Below are 16,377 nucleotides of genomic sequence, written 5' to 3'. Positions count from 1 at the left end.
GAAGAGGTGACAGCAAGCATCAAGGAAATCTGGGCTTCCATAACTCCCTGGTAATGCCACAGGCTGATGCCTCAATGCCACGGTGCATCCAGGCAGTGATTAAGGCAAAGGGATTCCTTGCAAAGTATTGAAGACTGACGTATCATTTTGAAAGTTTGAATTTCTTTTTTTTGTGTGTAAAAACAAAAATAAACAACTAAATACTTGAATGGTTTAAGTTGTGGGCCCTGAATCTATAATCTATGGAAGTTTAATGTTTTGAATGGAATTATGGAAATAAATAAACTTTTCCATGATATTCTAATATTTTGGAAAGGGTCTGTATTTTGCAGCCACTGTTTTGAATGTTTTGGCTGAGAAAAATTCCCGAAGCTGGGTCTCTAATGCCGATTCCCAGCCGAGCAGTTGTATTGCTAATTGTATTGCGATTTTCATGACACTGACTCTGTTACTTTGTCTCTGCAGGCGGCGCCTCTGTGATGATTCTGCACTCGGACCAACAACCTCCTCCTTCAACAAAACCCCCAGGAGCTACCAAACTCAAATTACCATACACAGGATCGAGTCACCTCTGGCATATGTTACTGACAAAAGAGATGCAATGATGTTTTTATGATCCTTCTAATGTTACACTAGTTTTTAGCTTCATGGACTCCTCAATTTTGGACGACATCTTGAAATCCTGCTTTCTGTGTCTAACCATTTGAGCTCTGTGAACCCCTGCCTTCTCAGGGTCAAACCAGGGACTAAACCAGGCTCAGTTTAGGGCTGCTTGATTATGGCAAAAGTCATTCCTTCATACCTCTGGAATAGAAGGTGGCGGTAATGCTCCAATAAATTGTTGCTGACCACTTAAAAACACAAAAAAGAGAAGGCCGCAAAGATCAGGAGCAGTTCATTTTGACATAATGGAAATCTTGATGAAGCAATTATTTCGAAATACTGGATGTGAATAAATATATTCTTGGATGTTTATAAACGTGTAAAAACAAATAGACTGCAGTTTTTCCCAGAATTGTATGGACTTGAACTTGTTTCAGTAATATTTTTTGCAATAATTGAGATCCATTGAAAAATCTGATTTTTCTTTGGGATTTTTGTGACCTAGCACCAGCATTTTTTGGATGTGTGTCTCTGTAATCAGGGTAACCAGGGACTAAATGGGGGATTAAATCTGGATTAAAGTGGGAGTAACTAGAGCTTGACCAGCGATTAAAGGCCGCTCCCAGTGCCACCCCCGGACCGCCCCAGGCCCCTCCCTGTACTGCCCCCAAACCGCCCCAGGCCCTTCTCAGCACCGCCCCCGGACTGCGACCAGGCCTCTCCTCTCTGATGGGCAGTGATGGAGGAGCGCGTGGCAGATTACTTTGTGGTGGCCGGACTCACGGATCCGTCCAAACCCCTGGAGGACCTGAGCCCCCGCGCCCACAGCCCCGCCGCACCCATCACGGATGTTGCCGTTGTGATCCGCTCACAGGGGGAGGAGCCTCCGCCCGGGTACACCTGTGTGGAGACCACGCCCGGCGGCCTGTCAGCCGACCTGAACAGCGGGGGGCTCATGGCCCCCCAGGTGTTTCTCTGCTTCAGACGAGGACGCGACAAACCACCGCTCACAGACCTGGGGTGAGTTCACTGTCCCAGAGATTCTTACGGAAAATCAGCTGTATTGAGTCTGTGAAATACATGACTGTGCGAGGCAAAGGTGTCCAAAATGTTTTGAGATGTTGTCCACTGTCCCTGTCCCCTCCGCAGAGTGCTATTTGAGTGGAAGGAGCGCCTGAAGCCCGGCTGTTCTCTGGTGCAGACGACTCCCGGCGGTCGAGTGGCGAGTATCAGTGGAAACACGCCCCAGAGGATCTACATCTCCTACAGGAGAGCCCCGCCCAACCAGCACCACGGGCTGGAGCTGACAGACATCTGCATCATCCAGCCGGGCAAAGGAGAGAGGCCCCCACACAGCTACTGCCGGGTGGACCGCAACCTCAACTCCACCATGGTAACAAACTCAACTCCACAATGGTAACACCATCGCAACCCACAACTCCACCATGGTAACACCATCGCAACCTCAACTCCATCATGGTAACAAACTCAACTCCACAATGGTAACACCATCGCAACCCACAACTCCACCATGGTAACACCATCGCAACCTCAACTCCATCATGGTAGCACAACCTCGCCTCCACCATAGTAAGACAACCGCGACCTGACTCCACTATGGTAACACAACCCTCAATTTAAACAGGTCCGGGATTTGTCGGCTTACACAATATATGCAATTGTAGGAACAGGCTCAGATAGCTTTTCTATGATGTCCATGGATAACACAGCCCCAACCTCAACTCCACTGCTGCAACATCATAGAAATCACAGAAGTGCCTTGAGCTATCTGAGCCTGTTCCTACAAATACGTACATTTTGTTAGCTGTCGAATCCCAGACCCATTTAAAGCGAGCATTCTATCCCCATACAAATGAATGGATAAGTCCGGCACAATACTAAAGTATGGCGAGGTATGGTGTGGTTTGTCCATTTTAAGGCATTTTTGTAAGTTACAGTATATGGTTTCTTTATGGACCCAGCTGAGCCTGGCAAATATAGACCCACATCAAAATTGCCCTTTCTCTCCAAAGTTGTGGAAAAGGTGGAGGCAGAACAGCCAACTGCTTTTCTATATAATGATGACATGTTGACATCTTTGTAAGATGTACTCTGACTGTCCTTCTAAAAGTGTCTAGAGACATCCGGATGGATTTTGATCCTGCTTGATCTGTCTGCAGCTTTTGATACGGTATCATATACCGCTACAGAGTCACTATTGCTTTCACATGCTTTTATCACCAGTCGTATCGACTACTGTAATGCCCTGCTTTCTGGTCTTCCCAAAAAGAGTATCTCAGGTTTACAACTCTTACAAAATTCAGCAGCTCGTGTCCTGACGAAGACCAGGAGGCGGGACCACATTACACCGGTTTAGAATCGCTGCATTGGCTTTTAAATGTCTTAATGGTCTTGGTCCTTCTTATCTTTCAGAACTGCTTTTACCTTACGAACCTTCACGGCCCCTTCGCTCCTCCGGCAGGGGTCTCCTAGTTATTCCTAAAGTCAACAGGAAAACTTACAGTGAGGCGTCTTTCCAGTGTTGCGGCCCTCCCCCGGAGGAGCTCAGGGCTGCAGAGAACGTTCAAGTTTTTAAGAGCAGGCTCAAGACCCACCTTTTTAGCTTAGCCTTTAACTGATATTTATTTTTGCTAGGCCTATTTATTATTATTTATCAGCACCTTATAATTAACAAATTAAATTGACATTTAATAGTTATTAATATTTATTTTGTATTTATGTATTTTACCTCTCGGTCTTATTTTTTATTATCCTATTATTCAATTTTACTTACGTACTTTTATTTATTTTAACAATTTTTATGCTCTTCCAGTTTCCTCTGGAGGAGCCCTCTGCCTCGGGAGCGGTGATTGGCTGTGGCTGCTGGGGGGCTGTCTTGTGGGTGTCTGGATGGAAGTGTGGTGTTGTCCGGGCACCCTGTGTTGGTCCCTGTGGCTGCAGCCGAGGTGCCGCTCCCGATGCAGACGGCTCCTTGGATGGTGTTCCCTTACCTGGTTTATCTGCACCCAGCCTTATCTTAGCCTTTTGTCCATAGTCTCCACTGTTTTACCTTGAGTGTGTATTGTGTGCTTGTGTGGTGTGTCTCTGGGGAGGTGGGTGGGGGGAGTGTGAATGCGACAATGTGTCTATATTTTTGGAAGGAGGTGGATGTGAGAGAATGTTTTTAAATCTGTAAAGCACTTTGTGTTACATGACATGTATGAAAAGCGCTATACAAATAAAATTGATTTGATTTGATTTGATTTGATTATTGACCATGGTACAAATCTGAGACAGTCCTGAAGTGGTTGTCGTCCTATTTGACCAATTGAATATTTTATAAAATATTTTAGATAAATAATATTATGTCTGAAGCCACTCCTTTGCTGCATGGAGTTCCTCAGGGATCAGTCTTGTTGTACATCAGCCGTCTTAAAAATGTGTCCCATCATCTCGATACTGATGATATTCAATTGTCCTTTTTGTTTATTTGCGATGTTGAGGCTTAATGCGAACAGCTATATGAATAATACGTTGAACAGGACAAGCCGGCTTGCTACCTGTCCGTATACGTTAGGATTGAACACCGTTTCACGTTTATATTTCTGTGAACTAAACTGCAACATCAACTCCACCATGGGAATCAAACAGGACTGAACTGACTAAAGTACGGACAGAACCAGGACTTAATTGGGACTGAATCGGAATAAAACATGAACTAATAGTTGCCCTTTCCTGTTCCAGTGGGGTACGCCTGTTTACCTGTGCTATAAGAAATCTGTGGCCAAGACCAACACCATCTCGTACAAAGCAGGTGAGAGTGTATAATGTGTCTTTATGCATGTACTTTCACATTTAAAAAGGTTAGTGAATTTGGACAGCAACTACATTCTTCTAATGTGCCTGTACTTTAAAGGAACAGGCCACCGTTTTTCCATACTGAGATATGGTCTTACCTGAGCTTAGACGAGTTGATGCGTACCTGTCTGGTCTTTGTGCGTGTGCTCTGTCACGCAAAAAGATGTTGTTAGCATTTGGCCTCTCCCAGTGTATTACTATAACTCCAAATGGGGTGAAGTTAGAAGCGACCACGCTCTACCACGGGCACAAAGACCAGACAGGTACGTATCAACTTGTCTAAGCTCAGGCAAGAACATGACTCAGTATGGAAAAAGAGTGGCCTGTTCCTTTAAAACTCCCATGTCCCGCTATAATTATGAGCGGGGTTTATTCGTGGGAGCTCTTATCTCTACTGCTCCACTGTAAAGTCGAGAGGACACATCCACACAGGCTTGTTGCGACCTGCAGCTTCGATAATACAAGTAGAACCAGTTCTCCGTTCCCTTCCCTTCTACTCCCCCCGGGTTCAATTCATGGACCTTTTGGGGCCCATACCTCCAGTAGTTTTGTTGAAGGATGGGTCAAATGGAAAGGACACATCCATCACAGGCAACTTAAAGAGGGGTTGCTTTTTTCAATCACGTAGCACCAGTCTATAGCACACTACAATGATGACCAAACCTTCTGTTGGTCTGTAAATGCAGTAAATTAGAATAACTGCCTTGTATAAAATTGCTTGTCTCTTGATTGTCTCTTTAAGAACCTCTGACCCTTTCCGACACGCCCCCTCCACACGCTGTCTGTGGCATCAGTGTCGAGTGGGTTCTGCTGAGGGGCAGTGGTTGGTTACTCGGCTGGTGACGAAAGCTCGGAGGCGTCTCCAGGAGGTGGGGGCGTTCCTAGGAGGACTCAGGCAAACCTATCCCTAAGATGGCTGCCATTAGAGTTTTTACAGATTACTCAAAAATACGTGAATGTGCCAAGGCAACACTTAATGAGGGAATGACATAATAACATGTAAAGCTTGAAAAAGTTGATTTTGCATAATACCCCCCCTTTAAAAAGGCACCTGTTTTATTTGCCCTGAGGGATAGTGGTAATTAGTACCATCTGTGAGACAATTCCAAATATTGGCAATATTGTTTTTTTTCAATATGGATTCATTTGAATTTCGTGTTTTTCATCTTAAAACAAATACAAATGTAGCATTTTCTAGGGCTGCACAATATATAGATAGATTTAGATTGATCCCTTCCTGGGGCCGCCACCTTAACGTGGTGGAGGGGTTTGAGCTCACAAATGCTCCTGGGAGCCCTGTTGTCGGGGGCTTTGTGCCCCTGGTAGGGTGTCCCATGGGTTCAGAAGCTCCTTTTGAGAGACCAACAGGCCCGGTTAGAACCATGAGGCCGTCCTCCCATGGACCCACCACCTGCAGAAGGAGCCATAGGGGCCGGTGCAATGTGATTTACGACCCGGCAAAGTGACAACAAACAAGTTAATAAAATACATAGAACAGTTAAACATTCTTATGACTTGAGAGACAAAGGACTTTCTCAGTTTGTCTTTGCAGCATTGCCGGTACAGGAGTCTACTGCTAAACTCTCTCCTCCTCTCTGTGAAGGAGTTGCATGGAGGGGATAATACTCGGGTTGGGTACCGTTAATTTTTTTTTTTACCAGTACAACTATATTTTCCATATACAACTATAAACAACATTGATAATGTTAATGTATTCCTTATACTTGAATCCCATCTACATTTTTTTTTGTCACTTTTCCCCCATATCCCCCCTTTTATTCCCACAAGTTTAGATGACAAAAAGCATCATAACTTGGATCTAAATATTTATTTAATATTTTTATCCGTACCTGTTTTTTATAATTTATTTTTTCGATACCAGTAGTAGTACCTGAACTTTCTTTTGCTTATACCTTGCTGGTATCATACAACGGTACCCAGCTCCAGATAATACTTCCCCTAATATCATAGTAAATGATTGTTACCACATCATCATCAGCCACATTCTAATGTGTTTTCAGGTCTGTTCAGCCGGTACCCGGAGCAGGACCACACCTCCTTCCCTCTGCCTGAGTCCGTGCCGCTCTTCTGCCTCCCGATGGGGGCCACTCTGGAGGCCTGGCCCCCCGGCTCTCACCCCTCTTTGCCCGTGTTCTCCACCTTCGTCCTGACCACTGCCTCCGGGGAGAAGGTACACAGGGCCTGCAGGGGAACGCTGTCCTGTTTTTTGTCTGTGTTAAACTTTTTTTTGCTCTGTGTCACACTGCACCTGCACTTACCTTCACTCCGGGCTTACACTGCACTCTGAAAGGCAACAGTGCCGGGTCATTAGACTCAGTGTTGATGGCTCACATTAGCTGTGGTGCAGTGTGTTTACCGAGGCCACAGAGTGCTATGGCAAGGAGTCTAATTCTGCTGGACACAATCCCCGGGAATTACACAAACCGAACAGGAAGTCAGCAAAGGTACACGATTTCAGTATGGTATGGAAAAACTACTGGGAGAGATTGAAAAAATTAAAGTATAGAAAGCAGGTACCAAAAGTTTTGATGCTGTTGGTCCAAGGACTGCATTAAAGGAAGAGACTTGGTTGTTTTAGCTCACGTGCTGGTGCTTCAATCATGGCGTGTACCTGTGGTTTCACTTGAGGTAGTTTCTCTCTTTCATTTTGATGGACAGGGTTGTAAAAACTCCCTCATGAGCAATTTTTATCCATCATAAATTAATATCTCATTATATGCATTTTTTAAGAAATGTATATACCCTTATATATACCCGACTTATTCAGACCGTCATCAGCTCATGAATATCAATGCTCATATTACACTAATGTAAATTTGAGATTTTTTTTTTTTCTCAATTGTAACGTAATGCTTGGGCGAAAACTGGGCGAACGGGACAATATTTTGCAGTCCACATCATGCGTCTTTGCCTGTCTGCTCTTACCTCATGCACCACGCCTCTCCTTTGTCTCCTCTCTCGGCCCTTCGTGTGTTTATCCAAATCCATGCGCTCTCAGCTCCATTGTGAGATCCATTGTGGCGCTAAAAGCCAATGCTCTCTTCCCAGCTCTGTCGTCTTTCTCTCGGGAGTTGGGACATGGCCGATGTTGAACTCGCAGTGGAATAAAGTTTGTAGTTTGTCCTGTGAGAGCTTGAAAATGCTAAATGCAGTACATGAGGCTGCGCGATGCTTATGTAAAGATGAGGAGAGAGAACTGGAATCCCTCATTGCAGTCAGCTGCTAGCAGCACACCACACCTCAGTCGACCCTAGCTCTTTAAGCCACTCCTAAGACGACCGTAGATTCAGTCAGTTTTCAGTGTGCGCCCGGTGTCAGTCCTCGTGTTGTTTTTGTGCAGATTTACGGAGCAGCGATCCAGTTCTACGAGCCGTTTCCTCCCGAGTGTCTGAGCCGACAGCAGCGTGTGAAGCTGGGCCTGGGCGCAGAGAGCCGCTGCCCTGACCCGGACTGTCCAGATGAGGGCGCTCGCGAGTCACAGCGCTCCGTCCACACTACCAAGTGCATCTGCCTGCTCTCCCACTGGCCCTTCTTTGACGCCTTCAGGAAGTTCCTCACATTTCTGTATCGATACTCCATCTCTGGACCCCACGCCCTGCCCATCGAGAAGTAAGGACTAAACTAGAGGCAGAGGTTGGGAGTTTTGAAGAAAGCACTATTTTCTTTACAAAATGGAAGAAGAAATGAGCTTTAAGTTATAGAACTGACTTAAGAAAGCAGAAAGAACTGCTGTTGATTACTGACAAAAAACTGACATGTAAATATTTTTTACATTTATTTTTATAAAAGTAAATGTACCTGTAGGCTACCGTTCTTTTGAAATATTTGACAGCGCACAAAGAGAAAGTCAGATATTTCCAGTGGCTGATGGTGCTTCAAATGCACTTGGAACAGCTGTGGCTTATAGACCAGTGAGGCCTATGTATGTAAAAAATAAATAAATAAATCTTTAGAATATTAGTTGGTGTGGCTTCTATTCAGGTGTGCGCAGTAGTCGGAAATGTATGGTAGTTTGATCATTTTAATAGTCATAGTGCGAAATTGTACCCTGTGATTTTTTTTTCCAGACACATCTCTCATTTCATGCACAAAGTCCCGTTCCCCTCGGCGCAGAGGCCCAGGATCCTGGTCCAGGTACGAGCCTGAGTCACCTGTGATTAAAGCCCAGTGTGTTCTGTAAGTGTATTTTTGTGTCTCTCCGCAGTTGTCTCCTCACGACAGCCTGATCCTCAGCCAGCCCGTATCCTCCCCTCTCCCTCTGAGGTACGTTTACATTGGTCAATGGAGAGAAGTCACTTTCAGTTGACCTGTAACTTATGGAGACTCTGCAGTCTGCTCCCGGGGGCAGGCTCTGAGATGGCCAGTCTGTTCTGCTGCAGAAAATACGGTCTAGATCAGGGGTGCCTAAACTTTGTGTCTCCGAGGGCCAAATGTGAAACACATATAAAATAATAATAGTTACTTTATTTTATTTTTTGGGAAACATTTGCATTTGATTCTTTCTATACTAACATGCTACAATAAAACAAATGTTAACTCTGGCAAAAGCCTAGTTTTAGTCGAAAATCAAAAATTGTAGCAATGTAAACAACAACACCTGTAGCCTATCTACAGCACCTACTTTACCTTTTTCATTTGTTAACTCAAAGAAAATGCCATATTAGATCATTTTGAAAGTGTCAGTTCAGCATACATTCTTTTATAAGTCCATTTCTAAAATGAACCTTTGTTGAGGTCAACAACCTTTGCAATAAAAGTTGGAAAACTGGGAAAGTTGATATATATATAGTATATAATACCAAGACACCACAACAGTGTTTTGCTTAACTTTGTGAAAGGAGTGAAACAGCGCCCCCAATTTGACGCTGGTGGCCAAACAGTGTACTGCGAATCCATATCCATAATTACCATTTAGAATGAATTGCACAATCATACCAGTGCAAAAGTAGGTCACCCTCTGGCGGCCCATTGTTGAGCCAAAAACACAACAGTCACACAGTCAGACAGAGAGAAGAGTGCAGATTTGTAATAATTAATAATAATTGTGGGAGTTTCCAAATAAAAAGTATTTCACACACATCCTAGAGATTCAGAATTAATTTTTCTGTGGATTTTCTTTGTGGATTTACAGGCGAAAGGTGCAGAAGAATAGCCATGTTTCTTTTGCTTGGCCCCCGGCTCATGTAGAGCAGTGGTTCAGTGTAGCTCTGGGGCACCACCACACCTGCTTCCTCGAGTTTGATTCCCTACATACTGTTTTGTTATATCGGCACTATAACCCTAATGTCTTATGATATGTCTCAGTCTTATGCTAATTCAGGAACATTGAAAGGAGGATGCAGGTTATGTTGGCCACAGTTACCTTAAAGAAAAAGAGTTCTTATTTAATAATCCATGTAAGGCTTTATTTGACATGTATTTATTTCGAGAGTATTTATTTCCCTTGATATGAATCATCTCGTTTTCGAGGGTGTCCTCTAATTCAAATATGCAACAACAAAAAGGTTTAAAATCTAAAGCTTTATTCTTGTCAAGTGCCAGATTCTATTCTCTTTGGCTCATTATTTCAGCCCAGGCTCCAGGCTGGTGCAGAAACTTGGATTGATAAAAATATCTAGCCTCCTTCCAACATTAATAAAACAGACCCTGCTTGAAGTCAATATAATATTCATACATTTGTTGCAGAATATGCAGAAAAGTGCAAAGCAGAAAGACCAATCTCCTCCTGCCTGTCTCTCCCCCTCTCTCCTCAGTGCAGGCACAACGCCATGGGTAGAGGCTAAATACTTAACCTCTTAACCCCCGCCTTAACTGAGCAAAGAATTTGTAATGCCTCATTTGAAAGCTAAGACCTACAAAACCCATTTAAGCTTCTTTCCTTGTCACGTTTTCGTCTTTTTTGGTTGTGTTTTCATCATGTTTTTGTTGCTTTTTTGACATATTTTGGTCACATGTTTTGTGGCTTGATCAGAGTTACATTATACTAAAACAATAAAACGAAACGCTTCCGAAACTAGCCAAAGATGCATTGAAAACGTGACAGAACGTGGAAAAACTGGCGCAAAAAATCTGGCAAAAAATGCGTCAGAAAAGCAATTAAAACGTGATTAAAAAAATGCAACAAAAATGACTAAAACGTGATAATAAAACAAGGATGAAGCTTAGATGAGTTTTGTTGGTCTTAGCTTTCAATTGAGGCGTTACACCGGCCTATAGTCTGTAAACTGCAGTCGTGAAGCTTTTAGATTTGGGTAAATGGGTAAAAGCGCTTCATTAAGGCGGGGGTTAAGGGGTTGAATACCTCCTTTTCAAGTCATGTTTCAAGGAAAACACGTTTTGAAACACATTGTGCGTTACCACTGATCAATCACTTATACGGTATGCATTTAAAGAGCCTCTTATTGAAAACTGTAACAGGATGTTAGTCATCTGTCCGTGGGCCGATTTTAGCCAAATACGAACTTGGAGAAATGTCAAAATCTCATCTGTTAAGATCTTTTCAAGGGGACTTGCTAAAAATTTTAGTCCTGATTTATGATCATTTATCCTAATTTGGATTTGTCATATGAATCATGCGTTTTCACACGGCACCCCTGGACCTTCTGCACCCCGGTGGAAAACCTCTGATGTAAACAACCAAAGCAGACTGTGAGAAGTGAATGAATTATGGCCCACAAGAGTTTATACTGTCACGCCCATCCATCACCTCCCACGTGGGTCACCATCCAGCAAGCAACAGACCCGTCCCCGTCCGCACTCAATCATCCACCTCCCCACGCCCCTCTTCCTTTGGTCTATTTTAAAAATGATTATTTTGTTTTGTCTCGTAAATAAACATGGTAGTGGATCTAAGCTCACATTAAATCCGGTTAAGGTCTGGCTTCCGCGATCTTAGAAAGTCATTGAAACCTCTCACACTGCTCCGCGAGGTCCGGGTCGGGTGGCAACATTTTATTTGTTTTTCTTTGCTTGTTTTATACATTTATTTGTTAGTTATTCTTGACGGATCAGGACAGGGCTAGGCAAGTGGAAAGGGGGTGGAGAAGAGGGCCAGGGCCACCGCATATGACCCCCTGGACAGTCGTGGTGATGGACAGAAGAGGAAGTAGGAAAAATAATCATATGATCACGATAATAACAGTAACATTGATAAATAAACTAAATCATAAAACTGAGGGTGAGAACAGTAGTGGATAATGAAAACAGCAATAGATAATCAATGACAATCTTGAATATCAAATTACAAGAAAATAAATCATAAAACTTAGAGAGACTTGGATGAAATGGAATAGACGTTCATCTAAGAAATTCAGGGACATGACAGAAATTGTTTTTATTGTTAATTTGTTGAGTCCAAATTGAGGGTGATTCTACTGTACTAAATTCTACTGGTGTGGTGGATAAGTTTTCCATGGCGATGAAATCAATGAGTACATTTTTCCAATGGTAAATATTGATTTGATTTTTGTATTTCCAGTTGATAAGTATTGTTTTCTTGTCCACTGTTTTATTTCCCTCTCTCTCTCTCTGTCAGTGGCGGCAGTGTCTCGGCTCTGCTCCTGACTCTCGCTCCTGAAAACGCTGTGACGCTCCTGGTTTTGGCTCTGACCGAACACAAGCTCCTCATCCACTCGCTCAGACCCTCCGTCCTCACCAGCGTCACCGAGGCCCTGGTCTCCGTGAGTCCGCAGTCGTATCGTAGTCGTTATTTAAAGCGTCTTTCTTATTCTTGTGTTGACGGACTGTAAATGTGTCCAGCTGCTGTTCCCGTTCCACTGGGCCTGTCCCTACGTGCCCCTCTGTCCCCTGCCTCTCGCCGACATATTGAGCGCCCCCTGTCCCTTCATCGTGGGAGTGGACTCTCGCTACTTCGACCTCCACCTGCCGCCGCCCGACGTCAGCTGTGTGGACCTGGACACCAGCGCCATCCACCAGTGAGGACCACAACTGCGCAGTTATTTACGAAGAGCTGATAAATGAATGTGCGGCCTTGAAATACTGACAAGTGTCTCTGTTGTGTCCACAGCACAGAGGAGAAGAAGGCCGTCTCCTGGAAGATCCTCCCAAAGAAAGCCTGTAAAAACCTGCTGAACTCACTCAGGTCTGTGCACCAGCAGCTGCTACAAGGTCAGTGCTCTGCCTCGGGCGTACCCTAGACTCCTACAGAGGACTCGTATGTGTTTTATCAGGTTTCTAGACCAATGGACAGACCAGGCTTTTGCTCCATTCCAGGAAAATGGCAAATATTTTCCTCTTGAAGGTTCTGACTTCCGACCTTAGAGCATTCTAGTTGAATAAAACAACACGGCTAGTTTAGTTTAGTTTTAGTTTAGTTTAGATTATTTCAGTCGGTATCTTCACACAGACACGATTGACTACAAAACATGAAAAACACTGAAACAATGACTGAAAAGGGTTTTGGCTGAAGTGAAAATCCTGGCCATATTCCGTCTCCAAAGTTTTTTCTCCGAAAACAAGTACATGCAGAAAGTTGCCCAAGCAACTGACCAAACACGAGCTTCAAATAACACGCGCTGCTCCGAGTGCTTTAGCCTCCGTGTGCGGAAAGCGAAAATGAAACTACCGCTTAACGAGCGCATGGCCTGCACTGCAGGATTACTATTGCAACAACACATCATCAGTAGGGTAAAACTAACCTGTCTCACGACGGTCTAACGGACTAGGAAATATGATGATTCGAAAACAGGTCGAAGCAAATCTTAATGGAAATGAATACAGGCAGGAAGTACTAGCACCCACAACTTCAGCTCAGAGGAACTAGCATAGCCACATTGTGCAACAAGCCATTCGAGCGGAGTTGTAGTGTAGGGAAGGGCCTGGTTGGTACTTGGATGGGAGACCGTTTGGTAACACCAGGAAGCCTGGCGAATGTAGTGAGTGAGTGGTTGGTGGTGGTCGGAGGGGCCGATGGCGCAGACTGTCTACCCCAGGGCAGCTGTGGCTACAATAGTAGCTTACCACCACCGTGAATGAACGAATAGTGCAATGTAAAGCGTCTTTGAGTGTCCAGAAAAGCGCTATATAAAACCAATGCATTATTATTATTAGTAGTAGTAGTAGTAAGCTGGCTTTGCTAAAAGAGGCCAGTCTAGTTGTAATAATAAGTAACCATCTCGATACTATTATTAAATAAGAAATAAATGAATACAGCACAGGCTGGTCTTCTGTCTATGATGGACTTAAAGGAACAGGCCACTGTTTTTACATACTGAGATATGTTCTTACCTTTGCTTAGGCCAGTTGATGCCTGCCTGTCTGGTCTTTTTGCATGCACTCAGTCACGGAAAAGTTGTTAGCATGTAGCCTCTCCCAGCATAGGTATACAGGTAGCTCCAAAATGGGGTGAAGTTAGAAGCTGCCAAACGTTTTCCCTATTTTAATGCAGTTAAGTGAAATGTTTACTCAATCCAAGTCTTGTTACACAAAATTAAACATGTGGATTTTCTAAGTGGATAAAAAGGGGCACTATATTGTAAGTGTAATAAAAAATAATCAAGTGAGATATTACTGCAGATAATATTATGCCTTACAATATAGTACCCCTTTTATCCGCTCAGAATATCCACATGTTTAATTTAGTGTATCTAGACTTGTATCGTGTGAAGGCTCACATAACTGTATTTAAATAGGGAAAACGTGGAACAGTTTGGTACTCGTATTGGTATTCGGTATCAGCAAGTACTCAGATCAAAGTACTTATACTCGTATCAGTTTTAGAAAAAGTGGCATCGGTGCATCCCTGTTGTGTGCAGGCCATCCTCTGCCCGGAGACGGCCTGTTGGAGCTGGCCATGAGCGACTGCTCTGAGCTGAGCAGTGGGAGGAGCCGGGCGTCTCTGGAGCTGGAGATCCAGGAGGCCTTCCTGACCTTTATGGCAGCCATTTTGAAAGGTTACCGCTCCTTCCTGAGGCCCATCACCCAGGCGCCGTCGGAGAAGGCCACGGACGCCAGCTCACTGTTCGACCTGCAGGGTATCACTACTGCTACTACTATTACTACTACCACTACTTCTTATTTCTTTTTACTACTACATGAAGAGCATGGACAGTTTTATATGTATACGGAGGACGCCGGGTCAGATGGAGCAGATAATAGTGTATGTGTGTGATGTTGCGGCAGGTTTCCTCCGCAGCCGAGAGCGCTCTCATCAGAAGTTCTTCTCCCTGATGACCCGCACTCAGATGTTCAGCCGCTTCATCGAGGAGTGCTCCTTCGTCAGCGACAAAGACGCAGGGCTGGCCTTCTTCGACGACTGTGTGGAGAAGGTATGAGTACGCCACATTTACCTCCTGCTTCAGACCTGCTTCAGCCCGGGTTCTGTTGCAGGTGTGTGTGGATGGTGCAGAGGATTCACGGCTGATCGAGGAGGAGCGTCAGAGCAGCGAGCACACGGTCTTCATCTATCCCCCAGAGGTGTGCCCCTCCCTGGGTCAGTGCGAGGAGGAGCCGCCCCTGCCGTACAGGTGACCATTCTACTCTCGCATTACCCTTCTCTTACTACTGTTGCACTTGTTCATGTTGAAAATGTTTAAAATGTGACATATATTGGCTAATAAGATTGTATTTTCGATAAGAATGGGAATGTGTATTTTAAAGATGCAAGCAAAGAAAAAGAAAGACCTATGTGTATTTGTGTCTGCTGTTTACTGCAGATGTCATTATACGTGCAATCATTGCAAATATGATTCCAGGTCAAGTCTTGTGATTATTCCGATGAGCTGAATTCCAACTCGCTGGGTCCAATATTCCCCATGGAGCAAGGACAGTATTGCTCCAAACAAACTAAAAACGTAATTTTTCCCCCCGTGAGTTAACCTCTTACCTAAGGTAAGAGGTACCTATAGGCCAGAGTAGCACCTCATTTGAAAGCTAAGACCCACAAAACTCATCTAAAAGGATCTTGCGTTGTTGCCGCGTTTTCCTAAACTTTTTGCCACATTTTCATCTCTTTTTTTGTCACGTTTTTGTCACCTTTTCATTGCATTTTTGTCACACATTTTTGTCCCTTTTTCATCACTTTTTCATCACTTTTCTGTGACTCTTTTCTTGCTTTTTGTTGCTCTTTTGTGGTGTTTTTTTGTGGCATTTTCATCACACAATGAAGTCCCAACACGTCTCTGGTGTCACCTCTTGTTTGGAAGAGTACAAAGTCCAACTCTTTTATTTTTGCCCAATGACTCCGGAGTAGCAGTTGTAGTAGCTGATGTACTTGCAGTGTTTTGGAGTATTAAATATTACTCTGTTTCCCTCAGATATGACGGGTTCCCGGTGCTCACCCCAGAGCTGTTCGACTCTGTGGATGGACCCACCTCCCGCTCTCAACCAATCACACGCCAGAGCTGCCCCTCCAGCCCCGCCCTCTTCAGACGCTCCAAACAGGTGACAGGACTTGGTTGACCTCTTGACTCCCGCCTTAACCAAGTGCATTTTCTCCAGTTCAGCTTTTCATTGCTTTTTTGAAGTGTTTTGTCACATTTTTGTCGTTCTTTTGTTGCATTTTATATTTTTCTATTGGGTAAAGACAAACTGGACAGAATATACTCTGTTCAGGTGGTGGGTTAAGAGATGAAGTTCTTGTTTCATGTCCTAACCCGGTGTTGTCCCAGGAGCTGAAGTGGTGTCAGAGGCTGGCGCAGCAGGACTCTGTGGTCCCCGAGCTCTGGTCCAAATGTCTGGTGCGTCTGTGTCATGGTCTGTGGTTCACCTGTTTACCAGCGTACGCCAAAACCTGCCACTCCAAAGTGCGGGCGCTTCGAACGGCCTACGACCTTCTCCGCAGCGTGACCGCCAAGAACCTGCAGCCGCCCGATGAGGCAAGTCTGGGTTCGGGCGGGGATAGACCTGGTTCAGAGCTGGTTCAGAGCTGGTTCAGAA

At 44.4% G+C, this 16,377-nt stretch overlaps 1 protein-coding gene across 1 annotated transcript in view; it reads left to right on the top strand.

Annotated features, from left to right (window-relative positions):
- The first annotated feature begins 1,068 nt into the window (after positions 1–1,068).
- LOC306961925 (C-myc promoter-binding protein-like) overlaps positions 1,069–16,377 on the top strand; it is a 32,397-nt gene continuing 17,088 nt past the window's right edge. Inside the window, exons 1-15 of the mRNA XM_079554885.1 lie at positions 1,069–1,623; positions 1,753–1,996; positions 4,348–4,417; positions 6,483–6,652; positions 7,823–8,091; positions 8,550–8,616; positions 8,687–8,745; positions 12,017–12,161; positions 12,241–12,416; positions 12,509–12,609; positions 14,256–14,474; positions 14,623–14,768; positions 14,830–14,966; positions 15,756–15,882; positions 16,110–16,316. Of these exons, the coding sequence (XP_079411011.1) occupies positions 1,343–1,623; positions 1,753–1,996; positions 4,348–4,417; positions 6,483–6,652; positions 7,823–8,091; positions 8,550–8,616; positions 8,687–8,745; positions 12,017–12,161; positions 12,241–12,416; positions 12,509–12,609; positions 14,256–14,474; positions 14,623–14,768; positions 14,830–14,966; positions 15,756–15,882; positions 16,110–16,316 (2,418 nt within the window). The 5' untranslated portion in view covers positions 1,069–1,342. The remainder of the gene's footprint in view (positions 1,624–1,752; positions 1,997–4,347; positions 4,418–6,482; positions 6,653–7,822; positions 8,092–8,549; positions 8,617–8,686; positions 8,746–12,016; positions 12,162–12,240; positions 12,417–12,508; positions 12,610–14,255; positions 14,475–14,622; positions 14,769–14,829; positions 14,967–15,755; positions 15,883–16,109; positions 16,317–16,377) is intronic.

The sequence above is a fragment of the Gobius niger genome (genome assembly GCF_951799975.1).
Source record: "Gobius niger genome assembly, chromosome: 4".
Classification (NCBI taxonomy): Eukaryota; Metazoa; Chordata; class Actinopteri; order Gobiiformes; family Gobiidae; genus Gobius; species Gobius niger.
Note: the sequence above shows the minus strand (reverse complement) of the source record. Positions and strands in the feature narration are given on the sequence as shown.